Below are 21505 nucleotides of genomic sequence, written 5' to 3' on the forward strand. Positions count from 1 at the left end.
ATAGAGCGAGGGAGCCAGAGATATCGGAGTATGGACAGAAAGGCAGAGACAGGGACACAGAGAGAGAGGGAAAGTGGCAGAGAAACAGCAAGAGACAGACATACAATTTTTTATCTGTGAGCAGCGCTGGAGACAGTATCTGGATTCTGCTCCCTCTCCTGGCCAGAGGATCAAGCTGGACCCTGCTCGTTATCCTGACCCCACTCTCCTGGGTCAGGGCTCATTAACGATTCACGACAGTCCCATTTTCCTGCTGTTTCTGCCGCTACCCCATCTGATTTGAGGCCATGATAGTGGAGATAAAGCCAGGCCCGATAGTCTAACTCCAGACAAGCAGCGTGCATTTGTCATTTGTGATTTGTGATGTTACTTTGACCAACCCCTGAGCAAAGGAAACTTTTCCGAATTGTGCTTCCTGTTTGTTCCTGTTTAGCGGCCAGGAGCAGGCTCTGCCCTCAGACTGATGCAGGATCCCAGTTTTCCGGTCTTCATGTACAAGCTGCAGTGCGGAAAACAGAGCTCATTCTGCCCTTCTCAAGAGATCGAGCGGACTGTCATTTTCTGGGATGGAGAAGGAAAGGAAAGGTAGGGTCCTGATACCTGACTGTAACCTGGTGAGGGATTCTACCCCTGCTGACTGAATCAAATCAATAGAGAAGGGCCAATCAGGCCATCTCCACCCTCTGATATGTGGGTTTAGATGGTGCATGGGAGCACTGTCAGGTACCTGGGCACAGACAGTAACTCAAACATCAACAACCTGCAGGACACTGGAGAAAGGTGGTGAAGAATCAGAGTGCAAGAGTGGAGTCAGAGGTTGGAACAAAGCACAAATCCAGCTCCCAGCAGGGAGTCACACTCGAAAGGAGCCCAGGTCAGGGAATCAGGAGCCCAGATCGGGGAATCAGGAGCCCGGGTCGGGGAATCAGGAGCTCAGGTCGGAGAATCAGGAGCCCGGGTCGGGGAATCAGGAGCCCAGGTCGGGGAATCAGGAGCCCAGGTCGGGGAATCAGGAGCCCAGGTCGGGGAATCAGGAGCCCAGGTCGGGGAATCAGGAGCCCAGGTCGGGGAATCAGGAGCCCAGGTCGGGGAATCAGGAGCCCAGGTCGGAGAATCAGGAGCCCAGGTCGGGGAATCAGGAGCCCGGGTCGGGGAATCAGGAGCCCAGGTCGGGGAATCAGGAGCCCAGGTCAGAGAATCAGGAGCCCAGGTCGGGGAATCAGGAGCCCGGGTCGGGGAATCAGGAGCCCAGGTCAAGAATCAGGAGCCCAGGTCAGAGAATCAGGAGCCCAGGTCAAGAATCAGGAGCCCAGGTCGGGGAATCAGGAGCCCAGGTCAAGAATCAGGAGCCCAGGTCAGGGAATCAGGAGCCCAGGTCAAGAATCAGGAGCCCAGGTCAAGAATCAGGAGCCCAGGTCGGGGAATCAGGAGCCCAGGTCAAGAATCAGGAGCCCAGGTCAGGGAATCAGGAGCCCAGGTCAAGAATCAGGAGCCCAGGTCGGGGAATCAGGAGCCCAGGTCAAGAATCAGGAGCCCAGGTCAGGGAATCAGGAGCCCAGGTCAAGAATCAGGAGCCCAGGTCAAGAATCAGGAGCCCAGGTCGGGGAATCAGGAGCCCAGGTCAAGAATCAGGAGCCCAGGTCAGGGAATCAGGAGCCCAGGTCAAGAATCAGGAGCCCAGGTCGGGGAATCAGGAGCCCAGGTCAAGAATCAGGAGCCCGGGTCGGGGAATCAGGAGCCCAGGTCAAGAATCAGGAGCCCAGGTCAGAGAATCAGGAGCCCAGGTCGGGGAATCAGGAGCCCAGGTCAGAGAATCAGGAGCCCAGGTCAGAGAATCAGGAGCCCAGGTCGGGGAATCAGGAGCCCAGGTCAAGAATCAGGAGCCCAGGTCAGAGAATCAGGGACCGGGTCAGAGAATCAGGGACCGGGTCAGAGAATCAGGAGCCCAGGTCAAGAATCAGGAGCCCAGGTCAGAGAATCAGGAGCCCAGGTCGGGGAATCAGGAGCCCAGGTCGGGGAATCAGGAGCCCAGGTCAGAGAATCAGGAGCCCAGGTCAGAGAATCAGGAGCCCAGGTCGGAGAATCAGGAGCCCGGGTCGGGGAAACAGAAAATGCTGGAAATGCTCAGCAAATCAGGCAGCATCAGTGGAGAAAGAATCAGAGGTAATGCTTCAGGTCGGTGACCTGTCGTCGGAACTGGGTTCGTCGGAGAATTATTAGCCCAGGACCGAGAATCAGTCGCCCCCAGGCCCCTCTGACCCGTGCTTCCTTTGAGTCCAGCTCCCCGCTGGGGCACAGCATCACTGAGCACTTGGATGGGAATAAATTTGGTTTAATTTATTTCAACTTTTTCCAGAGAGACTCCTTTTGATGGTGTAGAATATAAACCGTAGCAGATGGAAGAATGGGAGGTGTGGCAGACGAGTTAGTGCAGAGGCCAATGGGGAAGGTGCGGAGAGGAAGACCACTGAACCTGTTGGTGAGACCCTCACCTGTGGGAGTCCGCTGCATGGCTCTAGACAGCTCTTGCTTGGCTTGTAGCCATGGGTAGATATGGTGTTCCTCCTCTTGCTCTAAGTTTGTGCCTCTTTGGATGGAAAGTTGTGCAGCAAATAATACTGATTTTAGACAGCTCGTTGGGGCAGTGTTTTAGGATTTTTTTTATATTTCAAAATGTAATTTTATTTCATAAAGTTTTAAGATACACACAGCTCAATGTAAAAAGACATAATTTCAAGCAATTTAATTGGAACCAATACAATGCAGGTCGCACACACTATGACCTCATTTTTACAATTCAAAACACAATACATATCTTCTGTACAATACAAAGTGGGGTGGCCTTCCACGGTGGCCTTCCCCCCAGCGATGTCTCCCCCCTCCCCGCTGTCGTAGTCCAAGCACCCCCACAACCCCCAATCTTCTCAATTGCTGGGAACCGCCTTTGATGCTCTTTGTGAGAGATGCTAAACTCTTTCTGTTCAATTATCCCAATGTAAATAAATTCCTGTTCTATAATTTGAGGATATAAAGATTTGCATAAAATGTAACTGAGACACCAGGGGCAGAATTTTCTGTTTTTCTCAAAAATGGAAGAAATGCCGTGATTTGTTGAGATTAACAAAATCTCAAATGAAATGTCCAGTTAATGGGCCGGATTTTGCTGCATCATTCGTTAGACTTGCATTTTCCCAGAGACTGTCTATGAATCATAGAAAGGTTACAGCACAGAAAGAGGCCATTTGGCCCATTGAATCTGTGCCAGCTCTATGCAAGAGCAATCCAGCTAATCCCACTCCCCCGACCATTCACCTTAGCCCTGCAAATTTCTTCCTTTCAAGTATTTTTTTTATTCACTCATGGGATGTGGGCGTCGCTGGCGAGGCCGGCATTTATTGCCCATCCCTAATTGCCCTTGAGAAGGTGGTGGTGAGCCGCCTTCTTGAACAACTGAGTGGCTTGCTAGGCCATTTCAGAGGGCGATTAAGAATCAACCACATTGCTGTGGGTCTGGAGTCACATATAGGATAGACTGGGTAAGGACGGCAGGTTTCCTTCCCGAAAGGATATTAGTGAACCAGATGGGTTTTTATGACAATCCGGTAGTTTTATGGCCACCATTACTGATACTAGTTTTTTTTAATTCCAGATTTTTATTTAATTAATTGAATTTAAATTCCCCAGCTGCCGTGGCGGGATTTAACTCATGACTCCGGATTATTAGTCCAGGCCTCTGGATTACTAGTCCAGTAACATAATGGCTATGCTACCTTACCCACTGGTTCCCTTTCGAAGGCCATGATTGAATCTGCCTCCACCACCCCCTCGGGCAGTGCATTCCAGATCATAACCACTTGCTGTGTAAAAAAGTTTTTCCTCATGTCACCTTTGTTTCTTTTGCCAATCACCTTAAATCTATGTTCCCTGGTTCTTGACCCTTCCAACAATGGGAACAGGTTCTCTCTATCTACTCTGTCCAGACTCTTCATGATTTTGAATACCTCGATCAAATCTCCTCGCAACTGTCTCTGTTCCAAGGAGAACAACCCCAGCTTCTCCAGTCTATCCACGTAACTAAAGTCCCTCATCCCTGGAATCATTCTAGTAAATCTTTTCTGCACTCTCTCTAAGGCCTTCACATCTTTCCTAAAGTGCAGTGCCCAGAACTGGACACAATACTCCAGTTGTGGTCGAACCAGTGTTTTATAAAGGTTCATCATGACTTTGTTGCTTTAGTACTCTATGCCTCTAATTATAAAGCCCAGGATCCCGTATGATTTTTTAACCGCTTTCTCAACCTGCTTTGCTACCTTCAATGATTTGTGAACATATACCCCCAGATCTCTCTGTTCCTGTACCCCTTTTAGAGTTGTACCCTCTAGTTTATATTGCCTCTCCTCATTCTTCCTACTGAAATGTATCACTTTGCATTTTTCTGCATAAAATTTCATCTGCCACATGTCCGTCCATTCCACCAGCCTGTCTATATCTTCTTGAAGTCTATCACTATCCTCCTCACTGTTCACTACACTTCCCAGTTTTGTGTCATCTGCAAATTTTGAAATTGTGCCCTGTACACCCAAGTCCAAGTCATTAATATATATCAAGAAAAGCAGTGATCCCAGCACTGACCCCTGGGGAACACCACTGTACACCTCCCTCCAGTCCGAAAAACAACCATTCACCACTACCCTATGCTTCCTGTCACTTAGTCAATTTTGTATCCATGCTGCCACTGCCCCTTTTATTCCATGGGCTTCAATCTTGATGACAAGCCTATTATGCAGCACTTTATCAAATGCCTTTTGAAAGTCCATATGCACCACATCAACCGCACTGCCCTCATCAAAAAACCTCATCAAAAAACTCTATCATGTTAGTTGATCTTTTACTCAAGTTCCTGTAAATCAGAGAGCCATTGAGCGCGGCCCCCTCTACAGGGCATCTGGGACCTGTGTGAACAGGGCAAGCATCTGCGTATCTCCTGAACCAATCAGATTGAAGCATCGTTAATAAGCAGCACAGAGACTGAAACAGGAAGTGTAAGTTAGAGTGAATTCAATGTCAAATCAGATACAGAAAGTGAAATAGAGAGATGGAAAGAAAAATAGGAACATAGGAACAGGAGTAGGCCATTCAGCCCCTCGTGCCTGCTCTGCCATTTGATAAGATCACGGCTGATCTGTGATCTAACTCCATATACCTGCCTTTGGCCCATATCCCTTAATACCTTTGGTTGCCAAAAAGCTATCTATCTCAGATTTAAATTTAGCAATTGAGCTAGTATCAATTGCCGTTTGCGGAAGAGAGTTCCAAACTTCTACAACCCTTTGTGTGTAGAAATGTTTTCTAATCTCACTCCTGAAAGGTCTGGCTCTAATTTTTAAACTGTGCCCCCTACTCCTAGAATCCCCAACCAGCGGAAATAGTTTCTCTCCATCCACCCTATCTGTTCCCCTTAATATCTTATAAACTTCAATCAGATCACCCCTTAACCTTCGAAACTCTAGAGAATACAACCCCAATTTGTGCAATCTCTCCTCGTAACTTAACCCTGGAAAGGTTGTTTGGCAGTAATTAAAACTTACCACACTGTTTAAAATGGCACTTACACTGGAATAGACAAACTCTTTTTCGCGAGTTAAGCCTGTATCTATCGAGTAAGTACAGGAACGTCACACCGTTCAATACATTTGAACGGGGAGCCAGACAGTGAGATGCCATTTTCATGCAGCTTTTGGAGGAGCATCGCATCTCGGCCAGCAACTTCCAGATTTCCGCGTTTAACTGCACAGGTGTGGGCGCCGGAAGTTACTGTCCGATTTGTACGTGAATAAGGGTGAGCACCGTTAGCCTCACCATTACTATTACAGCAAAATCCAGCCCATGTATAATGTTCAGGGTTGTGCCTGTGTTAGAGGATATATTTATTTATAAATAGATGTTCTATCTGTTCCACAAAATCAATACGATCCTTGAAACGTTGAGGTTAAGGTTCACAGATTCATTAAGTATATTGTAAACACAATAAAACATAAGCGTACACTTAAAATAATATTTACAACCGCACACCAGGCGAAGTAGTTGTGAACATTTCAGTTCTGAGCTCAGTATTCAGGCTGATCGAACCCCTTGAATCCAAATTCTCATTACAGTCACATCTTGTTCCCGTGTATAGATTTACATCATTAAACTGCAGAGTAGTGACTGATGGCTAATCGACAATACTTCTCTGGATTGACATGGGTGAAGATTTAAACATCCTGCGTGCTAAATTGGGCCATGCAGCACGTGTTGTTTCGGCGCTACGCGGCCTCTCTGATATTCAAGATGGCGTCCAGGATGCGGACGCATGTTTCCAGCGTGACGTGCGCCAGACGCCATCTTGGTGTAGGAGTTAGCGCAGGCGCAGATAACGAACACTGGAAGCATGTAAAGTAGGGAGAAAATGCGTGCAATCAGTGTGCGACGCTGATTTAAAGTGATAGACCCCATTTTGGACCTTAACGCTCAACTCAACGCACAGTCTTATCCCCGACCATCTAAACGTTTCTTACAGTGCCTGAAGGACCCCCCCACCAGCGCTATTTAAAGGGGCCATGCAGGTGTTGCAGGTTAGTTGCTGGATTATTGCTTCTGGCTGCTGGTGGAGTAGGAAGTGTTTTTTGAAGCTCCCTATTCTTACTGAGAGTTCTTGGACTACATTTGAGAGTGGGGGTTTGGCAGGTACTGCCTTACGGTTCAGTAAGTTAAAACCATGGTTGAACGACATTCCTGCCAACCATGGGTGGTCTGCTAGGGCTCCCGCTGGGCATTGAGCACGACTGGGAGCATGCAGAGAGGCCACGCACAGCAGGTCAAGCTGTGAAGAGAGGGACGAGGAGGCGCAGGGCACTGAGCAGGAGGCCTTACCCTATAAGGCCCTTCCGGGACCAATTCTCTCACCTCAACATGACCGAGGAGGATTGCATCCGATGCCTGAGGTTCACCAAGGAAGCTGTCACCGAGATCTGTCAACTGGTGCGGCCACAACTGCAGCCCCAGAGCAGGGCGAGGACAGCATTGCCTGTGGCTGTGAAGGTCACCGTGGTGCTGAATTTCTGTGGCTCAGGATCATTTCCGGCCTCTGCTGGCGACATGTGCAACATCTCGCAGTATGCAGTGCACTGCTGCATGAGGGAGGTCACAGACGCACTGTACCACATGAGGAACAGGTTCATCACCTTCCCTCTCCACAGAGACAATCAGAACGAGCAAGCACGGGGGTTCGCCCACATTGCTGGCTTCCCCATGGTGCAGGGTGCCATTGACTGCACGCATATTGCCCTGCGTGTCCCACACATCAACTCAGCCGTCTTCGTCAACCGAAAGGGCTTCCACTCCCTCAACGTGCAGCTGGTGTGCGATCGCACGCATCGCATCATGGAGGTCGATGCCCGTTACCCTGGGAGCAGTCACGACGCCTTCGTCATGCGGCAGTCCAATGTGCCAGCTATCTTTCACCCGACTCGGCAAGTCAAAGGCTGGCTACTGGGCGACAAGGGCTACCCCCTCACGCCGTGGCTCATGACACCGGTCAGGAATCCACGCACACGTGCACAGCAGGCCCATAATGAGACCCGTGCTGCCACACGCAACATCGTGGAGCTCACCATAGGCCTCCTCAAACAACGCTTCCGCTGCCTGGCCCTGCAGTACTCCCCTGAGCGGGTGGGCAGATTCGTGGTGGTTTGCTGCATGCTGCACAACCTCGCCATCATGAGGGACCAGCCTTTGCCACCAATGATTGGAGAAGACCCTGAGCCAGAGGTGGAGGAGGAGGAGGCTGAGGGGGAGGAGGAGGAGGAGGAGGGGGTGGAGCCGGAAGTGGAAGTGGAGGAAGACACAAGGGTGCAACTAGAACCACACACCTTGTCTGCGAGGGCTGTGCGTGCTCGCCTGATCCGTGCCCACTATCAATAATGTGAACTACATCCCCCAACTCACCAACACTCCTACACTCCCCACCTTTCCCCTCCCACAAGACAATCAAATCGCCCTCCATCTGATTACACATTGGTTTCCCTCTCAGCTCATTCCATGAATAAAAAACACCACCAAATGCAAAATCAAAGTCTCATTTATCAATGAATAAATGAAATTATGCAAACATAACAGAACTATTCCCCCTTGTGCATTCCCTGAGTGCCTGTTGTCCGTGTGCCTTTACCTATCCTAGTGCTCCTACGAGGTGCTTCCCCAGTGGCTGGAGCATGAGTGGTGGGAGGCTGCTGGCCTTCAATGAAGGAGTGTGCAGATGGCCTTGGAGGACGACCTCGAGCAGCTCTGGGCCGGGAGGGCCCGGCTTCAGACTGCACCATCTCAGCCTGGGCTGCAGCAGTCTGGCCTGGCTGGCTGAGAGGCAACAACAGGGGCACTGGCAGAGTGGCAGGGGTGGGAGCAGGAAGGCTATCATCCTGAGAGAGGACAGAAGGTCCGACTGCCATGGCGCCACTGCCACTCTCCCAGGGCGGCGCCTCAGCAATCCTGGTGATCAGCTGGAGAACGGATTGCTGGAGTGCTGTGACCTCCTGGAAGCCCCGTTCCACAGTGGTCCCCAGAGCCATGATAGTAGCAGTCTGAGCTTCCAAGGCAGCAGTCAGACCTTGGATGGCAGATGTTTGTGCTGCAATGGAAGCTGTGACATCAGTCATCAGACGCTGCATCATGGTGGGTTCCACAGGTGCGCTGATGGAGGTGACCACCTGTTCCATGTTGGAAAGGATGGGCTCCAAGCTCTGCGCAAAGCCCTGTGCCAAGCTGGAGCTGGACTCCTCCATGCCCCTTCTCATTGTGCGCAGGCTTTCTGGCAGGTTTTCCAGTGCCCCAAGCATTTGTTGGTGTTCACCCATCAGCCGTCTCCTGTAGCCTGGCCCAGCGAAGTCCTCATCTGACTCCTCTGCAGCAGACAGAGTGAGTGACCTCGCCCTCCGGCGAGCTGGCCCCTGTGGTATCCGTTCCCCCCGCCCCGGCTCCTGTGCACTTGTGCTCGGTGTCTCCCCACGTGCAGATCCCTCCTCTAACCTAACCTCTAAAGGACGCGCAGTGTCAGTCTCTGAGCTGGTGGAAGCAAGTGTCAGATCGAGTGACAATGTGGCTTCAGTGTCCTCCTCCTCCTCCCCCTCCTCCCCCTCCTCCTCCTCCTCCCCCTCCTCCTCCTCCCCCTCCTCCCCCTCCTCCTCCTCCTCCCCCTCCTCCTCCTCCCCCTCCTCCTCCTCCTCCTCCTCCCCCTCCTCCTCCTCCTCCTCCTCCTCCTCCTGCTCCTCCTCCTCCTCCTCCTCCTCCTCCTCCTCGGGTGCTGCCACGTGTTCTTGGGTATCTGCAATTACAAAGGGAAACAGGTTGAGTTGTGGAGTGGGGAGAGGAGCAAGTAAGAGGTGTGTGCTGACAGCATCTGCAGCATGTGAGTCAGAAAAGATTATGGGAGGAGGGAGATGTGGAAAAGGAGAAGGAGCATTAGATACGCAGAGACCCCCTTCACCAGGACCTCCAGAGCGGCACGTTGTGACGGCTGCAGCGACGGCCCGCCCAATGATCCCTGAGCACCGTCTCCTCTGGGGGGGTGAGGATGTGCAGACGTGCCCGTCCAGCCTCAGGTCCCTTCTGCTGCCGGATGTTATACGCCACCTTCTCCTGTAAGACAGAGGTCAGTGTGTCAGTGAGTGTCCTGCAAGGTGTGTGGGTGATGTGCCTGTCATGGTCGAATAGCTGCCAGTTTGTGTGACTTGTGAGTGGTGGTTGCGTGGCCTGCAAGTGTGGGTGAGATGCAGCATGCCGAGTGCAGCATTGCGTATGGATGGGCAGTGTTTGTTGGTGGGTGGGTGACGGGGAGTGTGATGTGTGGAGCAGTGGTGAGGTTGGTTGGATGAGCCACTTGACGCTTTTATTCACTCACCTTGACCACTTGTGTCAAATCATTGAACTTCTTCTGGCACTGCACCCACGTGCATGGTGCAATGCTCCTGGCGTTTACTTCCTGCGCCACAGCCTGCCAATGCCTGTGGAGCTGTAGTCTGGAGGGTCTCCAGCCACCCTGCGGGTACATGCTGGCCCTTCTTTGGTCCACGACTTCCACCAGGGCCTCGAGAGCATCATCAGAGAAGCGTGGAGCCCTCTCTCTCTCTTGCCGGTGCAGCTACTCTCATGGCCATTTTCCCTTCTCCTAGTTAGCTGTGTACCTGCCATTTGAAATGTGCACCTGCACCTTTAAGTAGTGCAGGCTGCTGATGACGTGCGCTGTGCACGCCCCATTTCCAACTTCCCCATTCTCCGTGCAGCCTCTCAGCAGCCCGGGTTGCACTTGCTGCATGGAGATATCATGATAATTAGCAGGCAGCGCAAAGTTCACATGCTGCCTGCGTAGGGTCCATCGGGCGCAGGGTACGAGCACATCACGCTGCCCCCGCCCGAAAACGACCCTTAACGACTTTCTCCCCCCTTGTTTTATACTTTCTCAGGCTCTTTAGCTCTCCCTTGAGGTCGCCAAACTCATGCTTTAATTAAGTCTCACCGGGCTAGTGCCAAGCAGTGCAATGTTCGAGGCTCAGAGAATGATAAGATGTCAAGTGGGATCCAGCAGAGACTGAAACCTCTCCTGTGGGGCTTCTACTGTTCTTTAAACTACTGATCCAGAATTGGCCTGGAGTCACCAGGAATTGAAGATTAATCTCCAGGACACTGCTGCAAGCAACCCCTGGAGAAAAATCAGAGGGACATTAAAAAAAAATGTGTTTCTTTCATTTCCGATCAACACTAACTCTCCATAGGCCTCGATTTTAACTGGGGACAGTCGTCGAGCGGCAGGCAAACTGTTATACTAAACCTTTATAAAACACTGGTTAGGCCTGAGCTGGAGTATTGTGTTCAATCCTGGGCACCACACTTTAGGAAGGATGTCAAGGCCTTGGAGAGGGTGCAGAAGAGATTTACTAGAATGGTACCAGGGATGAGGGACTTCAGTTACGTGGATAGACTGGAGAAGCTGGGATTGTTCTCCTTAGAGCCGAGAAGGTTAAGGGGAGATTTGATAGAGGTGTTCAAAATCATAAACGGTTTTGATAGAGTAAATAAGGAGAAACTGTTTCCAGTGACAGAAGGGTCGGTAACCAGAGGACACAGATTTAAGGTGATCAGCAAAAGAACCAGAGGCGACATGAGGAATTTTTTTACGCAGCAAGTTATGATCTAGAATGCACTGCCTGAAAGGGCGGTGGAAACAGATTCAATAATAACTTTCAAAAAGGAATTGGATAAATACTGGAAGGGAATAAATTTACAGGGCTATGGGAAAAAGCAGGAGAATGAGACTAATTGGATAGCTCTTTCAAAGGGCTGGCACAGGCAGATGGACCAAATGGCCTCCTCCTATTCTGTATCTACTATGATACTATGATACTTCTGTTTATTAGTTATAAAAATATTGGAGATGTGAAAAATGCTGTTTGACTGATAGTCAAGAATCATCCAATTAGGTAATGAAGAGTCTAATCACTTTCCAATTGGCTGAGAAGGCGGAGTCACATTAGGATGGACATGTTTGGGCGACCAATGGCGGAGTGTGGGGGCGGGGCAGTTCGAGGCAGAGTTGGTGACCCCTATCAGAGCTGATCTGCATATTTAAAGAATGACACTGCCTGTATCCGCAGAGGAGCAGGTTATAATCGGAGCCTGCAGGAAGAGACTGGACCTCGATGAGTTTGTTCCATGGGTGAGTTTAGAATTCCCTCCGCCTGGTTTTGGCCGGGCAGACAGGGTTAAAATCGCCCCTAACAGGGCAGGCAGGAAGATGACAGCCAACGTGTGGTAGATTGGAGCTGAGTACCAGGATCAGCTGGTGCGGTCTGTATCAGACCTGAGATGTCGCAAGTTGCAAACCGTATTTCTGCCTGGGGAGCAGTGTCATATTTTAGCTTTTTAAACACACTGGCCCTGAAACTCCAACATATCTGATCGCTCAGTGGAAGTATTTTTTAAATGTTGAAAAGCTAGGAACAGTGGAGGTCCAAAGAGATTATAGGGGTCCATGTACACAGATCACTAAAATATAGTGGTCAGGTACAAAAATATAATGAAAAAGGCTAATGGAATGCTAGTCTTTATGACCAGAGGGCTGGACTATAAAGGGAGGAAGTTTTGCTACAGCTGTACAAAACCCTGATTAGACCACATCTGGAGTATTGTGTACAGTTCTGGCCCCCGCACCTTAGGAAGGACATATTGGTCTTGGAAGGAGGGAGAATGGATTAGAGGGATTTGCTGATAGGGTGAGATGAAGTAAGGTGGGAGGAGTCTCGTGTGGGGCATAAACACCGGCATAGACCAGATGGGCCGAATGGCCTGTTTCTGTGCTGTAAATTCGATATAATTTTGTGTAAGGAGTGCATCGCAGATTCAACAGAATGTTACCGGGGCTCCAAGGGTTAGATTATGAGGAGAGATTACATAAACTAGGTTTGTATTCCCTGGAATATAGAAGGTTAAGGGTTTGATTGAGGTTTTTAGGATTTTGAAAGGAATTGATAGGGTAGATAGAGAAACTTTTTCCGCTGGTGGGGGAGTCTAGGACAAGGGGACATAACCTTAAAATCAGAGCCAGGCCATTCAGGAGAGAAATTAAGAAACACTTCTTCACGAAAAGGGTGGTAGAAGTGTGGGACTCTCTCCCACAGAGAGCAGTAGATGCTCGATTAATAATTCTAAATCTGAGATCGATAGATTTTTGTTAGCCAAGGGTATTAAGGGATATGGAACCAAGGAGGGTGGATGGAGTTAGGATACAGATCAGCCATGATCTAATTGAGTAGTGGAACAGGCTCGAGGGGCTGAATGGCCTCCATCTGTTCCTGTGTTTTAACAGATGCATCCGGGGTCTATTTTGACTTTTGGTCTGCCGCCCATTCTGGCAGTGAGGAGGCCCCCTGTGATTTTGAGGAAATTTACATTCACCAGGCAAGCTACAGGGGGCCAAATGGGCGTCCTGACGAAGCTCACAGATTCGGTAAAGGAATCCGAGGGGGCTGCCACCAGGAAGGTAAGTTATGGGAGGAGAGAGGGGGTCGCGATCGCGGAGGGTGTGTGTCCCAGGGAGGCAGATTATTTTTGTGGCGCACTCCTGCTCTTCCGGGGCTCATGTAAATAATTCGACCCTTAACTCTGGGGGGCCTCTCCGGTTCCATCGCCCATTGAGGTGGTCGGAGTGAGCACTGACCTGTTCCAGCCGAAAATGGAAATCTGGGTCCTGTGTCCATTTCTTTAATTTGTATGAAATGACCTCCTAGAGGAGCGTGCAGTCAGATCAACACCGGCTCTCAACATCGTCCAAAACCACTTCAGATTGGTGCTAACAAAGGTGTTTACTGGTCCATTTATGCCCGGTGCCTTTACTAAACCAATGATGCTAAACTAAAAGGGCAGGACAATAAAATCTATCTATTGCACATGACTGGGATACACTCAATCTGGACCAGGTGATACTCTTTACCCCATAGTGTTTCCATTAAACTTATGTTATATATTTCTCTGCTCACTACAGGAATTACAGTGTGGTGAACATGGACAAAGGACTAATTGAGGTGGATCACATCAGCTGCCCTGGAATCAGACTCAGCTGCCAATTGAAGCTGCAGAATGCGTTATGGACAGCAACAGAGGTGAGTGAAGTCTGTGTAAGTCACATCGCCAACGGCCTGTTCCAGAATACGGACACAGGCATAATTGTTCACACTCATTTACACTATATACAGGCAGCTCATTTACATCATATACAGGCAGCTCATTTACACTATATATAAACAGATCATTTGCATTATGTATAAGCAGCTCATTTACAGTAAATATAAGCAGCTTATTTAGTGTTAAATGTTATATACTTCACTGCAAGGAGTCTAGTGAATAAGGCAGATGAGCTGAGGGCACAGATAGACCCGTGGAAGTACGATATCTTAGCTATTACTGAAACATGGCTTAAAGAGGGGCAGAAATGGCAGCTCAATGTTTACATAAGAACATAAGAACATAAGAAATTGGAGCAGGAGTAGGCCAATCGGCCCCTCGAGCCTGCTCCGCCATTCAATAAGATCATGGCTGATCTGATCCCAACCACAAATCTAAAGAACACAAGAAGTCGGAGCAGGACCCGGCCACATAGCCCCTGGGCCCTCTCCGCCACCCACAGGGCATTGACCGATCCGAACTCAGCTTCATGTCCAATTTCCTGCCCGCTCCCCATAACCCCTAATTCCCTTTACTTCTAGGAAACTGTCTATTTCTGTTTTAAATTTATCTAATGATGTAGCTTCCACAGCTTCCTGGGGCAGCAAATTCCACAGACCTACCACCCTCTGAGTGAAGAAGTTTCTCCTCATCTCAGTTTTGAAAGAGCAGCCCCTTATTCTAAGATTATGCCCCCTAGTTCTAGTTTCACCCATCTTTGGGAACATCCTTACTGCATCCACCCGATCAAGACCCTTCACAATCTTATATGTTTCAATAAGATCGCCTCTCATTCTTCTGAACTCCAATGAGTAGAGTCCCAATCTACTCAACCTCTCCTCATATTTCCGCCCCCTCATCCCCGGGATTAACCGAGTGAACCTTCTTTGTACTGCCTCGAGAGCAAGTATGTCTTTTCTTAAGTATGGAGACCAAAACTGTATGCAGTATTCCAGGTGCGGTCTCACCAATACCTTATATAACTGCAGCAATACCTCCTTGTTTTTATATTCTATCCCCCGAGCAATAAAAGCCAACATTCCGTTGGCTTTCTTGATCACCTGCTGCACCTGCATACCAACTTTTTGATTTTCTTGCACTAGGACCCCCAGATCCCTTTGTACTGCAGTACTTTCCAGTCTCTCGCCATTAAGAAAATAACTTGCTCTCTGATTTTTCCTGCCAAAGTGCATAACCTCACATTTTCCAATATTATATTGCATCTGCCAAATCTCCGCCCACTCACCCAGCCTGTCGATATCCCCTTGCAGGTTTTTTATGTCCTCCTCACTCTCTACTTTCCCTCCCATCTTTGTATCATCTGCAAATTTTGATATGTTGCACTCGGTCCCCTCCTCCAAATCGTTAATATAGATTGTAAAGAGTTGGGGACCCAGCACCGACCCCTGTGGAACACCACTGGTTACTGGTTGCCAGTCCGAAAATGAACCATTTATCCCAACTCTCTGCTTCCTGTTCGATAACCAATCCTCCACCCATGCCAGAATATTACCCCCAATCCCGTGATTACACGGTTTTCAGACAAGAGAGAGAGGGATAAAAAAGGATGGGGGGTGGCAAATATTGGTTAAAGGAACAATTACAGCTGTGAGGAGGGATGATATGTTAGAAGGATCATCAAATGAGGCCATATGGGTTGAGCTAAAGAACAAAAAAGGGGCAATCACACTACTGGGAGTGTACTATAGACCCCCAAACAGTCAGAGGGAGATAGAAGAGCAAATATGTAGGCAAATTTGTGAGAAGTGCAAAAACAATAGGACAGTAATAGGGGATTTCAACTACCCTAATATTAACTGGGATAGAATCAGTGTAAAAGGTATAGAGGGTGCAGAATTCTTAAAATGCATTCAGGAGAACTTTTTTAGCCAGTTCATAGCAAGTGAACAAGAGGGGGCAGTTCTGGATTTAGTTTTAGGGAATGAAGCTGGGCAGGTGGAAGGAGTATCAGAGAGAGAGCATTTTGTTGGTAGTGATCATAATTCAGTTAGATTTAGCATAGTTATGGAAAAGGACAAAGATAGAACAGGAGTAAAAGCTCTAAATTGGGGAAAGGCCAATTTTACTAAGATGAGAAGTGATTTAGCAAAAGTGGACTGGAAACAGATACTTGAAGGTAAATCAGTGTCAGAGCAGTGGGAGGCATTCAAGGGGGAGATTCAAGGGGTTCAGAGTAAACATGTTCCCACAAAGAAAAAGGGTGGGACTCCCAAATCTAGATGACAAGGAGCATACAGGGTAAGATAAGGCAAAACCAAGAGCTCAATACTGCAGAAAGCCTAGAGGAGTATAGAAAGTGCAGGGGTGAAGTTAAAAAGGAAATTAGGAAAGCAAAGAGAGGGCATGAAAAAATACTGGCAAGTAAAATCAAGGAAAATCCAATAATGTTTTATAGATACATAAAGAGCAAGAGGATAACTAAGGAAAGAGTAGGGCCTATTAGAGACCAAAAAGGTAACCTGTGTGTGGAGGCAGAAGATGTGGGTATGGTTCTTAATGAATACTTTGTGTCTGTCCTCACAAAAGAGGGGGACGATGCAGAGAATGTCGTTAAGGAGGAGAATGAGTGTGAAATATTGGATGGGATAAACGTAGTGAGAGAGGAAGTATTAAGGGGTTTAGCATCTTTGAAAGTAGATAAATCGCCAGGCCCGGATGAAATGTATCCCAGATTATTAAGAGAACCAAGGGAGGAAATAGCGGAGGCTCTGACCATCGTTTTCCAATCCTCCCTGGATACAGGCGTGGTGCCGGAGGATTGGAGGACTGCTAACATTGTACCGTTGTTTAAAAAGGGAGAAAGAGATAGACCGAGTAATTACAGGCCAGTCAGTCTAACCTGGGTGGTGGGCAAATTATTGGAATCAATTCTGAGGGACAGGATAAACCGTCATTTAGAAAGGCACAGGTTAATCAAGGACAGTCAGCATGGATTTGTTAAGGGAAGGTCGTGTCTGACTAATTTGATTGAATTTTTTGAGCAGGTAACAAGGAGGATCGATAAGGCTTTGCAAGATGTGATTGCACTCGAGATTTACGAGGATGTTGCCAGGGCTGAAGAATTTTAGCTATGAGAATAGTCTGGATAGGCTGGGGTTGTTTTCTTTGGAACAAAGGAGGCTGAGGAGAGATTTCATTGAGTTATATAAAATTATGACATGACTAGATGGAGTGGTTAGGAAGGACCTATTTCCCTTAGCAGAGGGGTCAGTGACCGGGAGGCATAGATTTAAAGTAATTGGTAGAAGGATTAGAGGGGAACTGAGGAGAAATTTTTTCACCCAGAGGGTGGTGGGGGTCTGGAACTCACTGCCTGAAAGGGTGGGAGAGGCAGAAACCCTCAACTCATTAAAAAAATACTTGGATGTGCACTTGAAGTGCCGTAACCTACAGGGCTACGGACCAAGTGCTGGAAAGTGGGATTAAGCTGGATAGCTCTTTTTCGGCCGACATGGACACGATGAGCTGAATGGCCTCCTTCTGTACCTTAACTTTCTATGATTGTAGAAGATGGGTCTAGAGGAGCTGTAAATGGCAACAGCAGAACCATTGCCAGCACCTACTGTCCAAAAACATGGGAGCAGCGGTTCTGGTCTGAAGTTATTGAAATCAGTGTTGAGTCCAGAAGGTTGTAAAGTGCCTAATCGAAAGATGAGGTGCTGTTCCTTGAGCTTACGTTGAGCTTCATTGGATCAGTGTAAGAGGCCGAGGACAGCTGATTTACATTATATATAAGCAGCTCATTTATATTATATATAAACAGCTCATGTACACTATATACAGGTGGCTCATTTACACTATATTTAGGTATCTTGTTTACATTATACATACTCAGCTCATTTACACTATGTATAGGCTGCTCATTTACATGATATACAGGTGGCTCATTTACTCCATGTATGGGCAGACCATTTACTCTATATACAGGCAGCACGTTTACATTGTGTATAGGCAGCTCATTTACACTATATAAGCAGCTCATTTACATTATTATATAGTGAGTCATTTACACAATATATAGGCAGTTGGTTTACACTATGCAGGCATCTTATTTACTTTATATATAAGCAGTTCATTTGCACTATGTATAGGTGGCTCATTTATATTATGCACAGGCAGCACATCTATATTATATATAAGCAGCTCATTTACATTATATATAAGCAGCTCGGTTACATTATATAAGCAGCTCATTTATATTATGAATAGGCAGCTCATTACAAAGCAGCCCGCTTGATTGGCACCCCATCCACCACCCTAAACATTCACTCCCTTCACCACCGGCGCACTGTGGCTGCAGTGTGTACCATCCACAGGATGCACTGCAGCAACTCGCCAAGGCTTCTTCAACAGCACCTTCCAAACCCACGACCTCTACCACCTAGAAGGACAAGGGCAGCAGGCACATGGGAACAACACCACCTGCACGTTCCCCTCCAAGTCACACACCATCCCTACTTGGAAATATATCGCCGTTCCTTCATCGTCACTGGGTCAAAATCCTGGAACTCCCTTCCTAACAGCACTGTGGGAGAACCTTCACTACACGGACTGCAGCGGTTCAAGAAGGCGGCTCACCACCACCTTCTCCAGGGCAATTAGGGATGGGCAATAAATGCCGGCCTCGCCAGCGACGCCCACATCCCATGAACGAATAATTTTTTAAAAATTACATTATATGTAGGCAGTTCATTTATATTATATATAGGTAGCTTATTTGCACTATATATATGTGCAGCTCCTTTATATTATATAGACAGCTCATTTACACTATGTATAAGCAGTTCATTTGTTTTATATAGGCAGCTCAGTTACATTATATATAAGCAGCTCGTTTATATATATAAGCAGCTCATTTACATTATATATGGGCAGCTCATTTACACTACATTTGCATTCTGTCCTTAGTACACATGATATTTCAGTTGTGCCAAACTTGGGGCTTGTCTCTGTCCCATTGGTGAAGTGCAGGATACCCTGTGGAGTGTGGCAGCTACAGTAAGTGGCTCAGGGACTCATGGTGCGTGAAGCACGGTGTCACACAGTGATGGGAGGCGGAGGCAGCTTTCTCCAACTGCAGTGTTTTTGTCATTTCAGTTTTGCTGTAGGAATTTCTGAGGTTGGTGTTGTGGGGGGAGCGGGCCTGCAGACTGTCTGCCTCTCACTCACAGCGTCAGAGAGCGGGAAAGGCCTAAACCGGAAGAACAATACAAACTTCTCCCTCATGTTAAAATCTCCAAGCACATTGCAGTGCTGAAGAAAGTTACAAGCCCTCAGAATACCAGGGGTGATAATTTCTGAGGACGATAATTGTTCAGCTTCAGCATCTGAACATCCCCAGACCAGGGGCGGGCTTCCCAGCTACCTGCGGCCCCCTCGTACTGCAACTGACAACCAATCTTGGGTACCGGGGCTCATCTCTAATGCTGAGGAGCAACTTCATAGCGATTTGAATAAAGTTACTCGTTAACTTTAGCCAAAGCATGAAACTAGTTCCCAGAATCGATCGTGTCAGCGTTTGCCGGTAGATTCTCACCAGCTCTGACTACAGATGTATTGGTTCATTTTTGTAAACTATTTTCCATTTGCCGCCCCTCCATCACCCCCGCCCCTCCATGAACCCCACGCCACAGCTGAGGCAACAGGGGGGCAGTCCACCTGCTCCCTGATCTCCCCCGATGGCACCATCAAGGTCATGAGCTCACCATGCGGAGATCCATGGGTATAATCCCGTATCCCACCACTCTGGATGATTGTTCTGAATCACCACAGCTCTCAGTGTTTGCTGATTCAGTACGATTAAGCACAGTTGCATTCATCGCCATAAAACACGGTTGCCAGTGATTAGCCCAGCTGCTGAATTTCTTTTGAATTCATTTGTCGCTACAATACATGTGCCTCTGGACAGAGCTTTCCACTGCCAGCAATGCAGGGTTTCCTGCTGTCTAACCATTTTATGATCTGCGTCAGGCCTAACTCCTATTTAATTTTGTGTTTATTTCTGTTAGGATCAGAAGATTCAGGTATACAGCCTGAAAGGAATGTGCCCCCTGAACGTGCCCCTGCGAGTTCTGGATGTTCCTGCCGTTGTTACTTGTTTCTTGCCAGTATCACGTGGCAACCAGGTAACAGGAAAAGGCCATTAGGCCCAACAAACCCGCCCCGATTAGTTAATTCATCTCAGTCACAATAAACTCTCCCAATCCCTTCTTTCCAGAAACGCATCCAATTACCTCTTCCACACATTGTCTGCACAGTGTCTGCACAGTGTCTGCATAGTGTCTGCATAGTGAGCTTTCCTGGTAACTCACTGGAGAACTCTGTTACCCTGTATAAAAATGTTCGATTTTACTTCTTAGTTGTTGGCTTGTGACCCAGGTGTTTAAACCCATTAAACCCCATAATCTGCTCAAATCAATTTTGTAAATCTTCTTCAGAATCTTGAAAGCTTCAATGAGATCCGCACAAAATGTATTTTCCAAAGACAAGGGACCCAGCTTCCATGAGCTTTCCTCATAACTTGGACTAATGAGACTCTGAATCAACTGTGTTGCTCACCCCCACCCTCTCTGAACTGTAATAATGCACTTCCTATGATTAGATCAGAGTACACACGTACTCCAGAAAGGAAGACAGCATCTTATCACATCCCCAGGACAACACTTCAGCGCCAAATGCAGTCACTGTTGTTTTTGTAGGCAAACGTAGCAGCCAATCTGCACACAGCAGGGTCCTACAACCAGCAATGAGGTGAACGGCCTGTTAGTCTGTTTTTGGTGATGTTGAGGGAGGAATGTTCTCCCACCCAACCTCAGAAGAAACAAAATGTCTTGATGACGAGGTCAGGGAGGGTGGCAGAGAGGCTGAGAAGTCCCCATTGTACCCGTTGGATTGCAGTTCACAGAGCATAACAGGGGATGAAGAATCCAATGACTTTATATTGAGGGGGGGAGAAGGGAGTGTGGGGGAGGGGGACAATAAATCAGAGATGGAGGGAAACTAAGAAGAATTCCAAGGTCAGGTTACTTTTAATTTCCTTTATTACTTAGATGGTATATCTGTTTTATATTAAAATTGCCAGGTGGCTGCAACATTCCATTTCAAAATGCATTGAAAAGTTCTGTCATTTGATCTCGATGGGAAAATCTATTATAAAAGTGTCAACATTTACCTGTAGTACTGGTTACACCTGGAGGTGGAGCTGTGATAGGAGTTTTCAATGTTACAAGCCCTGTCACGTAACGTTACCTGTAATACCCCTTAAACACTGGCTGGCAGCACAGGAACTAAAGAGTCCACATTTCCCACGCTCTCAAACAGTTGCCCAAGCCTGCTCCCACCTGAGAAAGATTAGGGGTTCCCATCCCCCTCCCCTTTCACCAACATAGCTTTGCAGCCCCAGGTGACTTTACAGTCCTCTCCCAGGCCCATCAGCTTCCCAAATGCACCTCCATTCCCATCAATGGCATCAACCCTCAAAACACCCCACTGAACAATCTTCCCCGATCCCCAAACCACCTCCTTCTGCCAGAGGTCAACAGGCCTTCATGTATAAAAGACACCCGCACTCCTCAGAATTCAGCTTCAGTAGGAGGTTGGCAGAACCTCCAAAGAAACAACATTAATGGGTGTAAGCACCGTTTCTCCAAATGGGTTCTGCTGTTCTCCTGGCAGGAGATGGGAGGACCCTGGTGAAATTCAGAGCCCATATAGAATCATAGAATCTTACAGAACA

The 21505-nt window shown here is 48.0% G+C and overlaps 1 protein-coding gene across 1 annotated transcript in view; it reads left to right on the forward strand.

Annotated features, from left to right (window-relative positions):
• Positions 1-21505, forward strand: part of lrrk1 (leucine-rich repeat kinase 1) — a 479049-nt gene that overhangs the window by 419107 nt on the left and 38437 nt on the right. The window contains exons 29-31 of the mRNA XM_067971653.1: positions 434-585; positions 13571-13688; positions 19779-19895. Coding sequence (XP_067827754.1) covers positions 434-585; positions 13571-13688; positions 19779-19895 — 387 coding nt within the window. The remainder of the gene's footprint in view (positions 1-433; positions 586-13570; positions 13689-19778; positions 19896-21505) is intronic.

This window comes from Heptranchias perlo, chromosome 34 (genome assembly GCF_035084215.1).
Source record: "Heptranchias perlo isolate sHepPer1 chromosome 34, sHepPer1.hap1, whole genome shotgun sequence".
NCBI lineage: Eukaryota > Metazoa > Chordata > Chondrichthyes > Hexanchiformes > Hexanchidae > Heptranchias > Heptranchias perlo.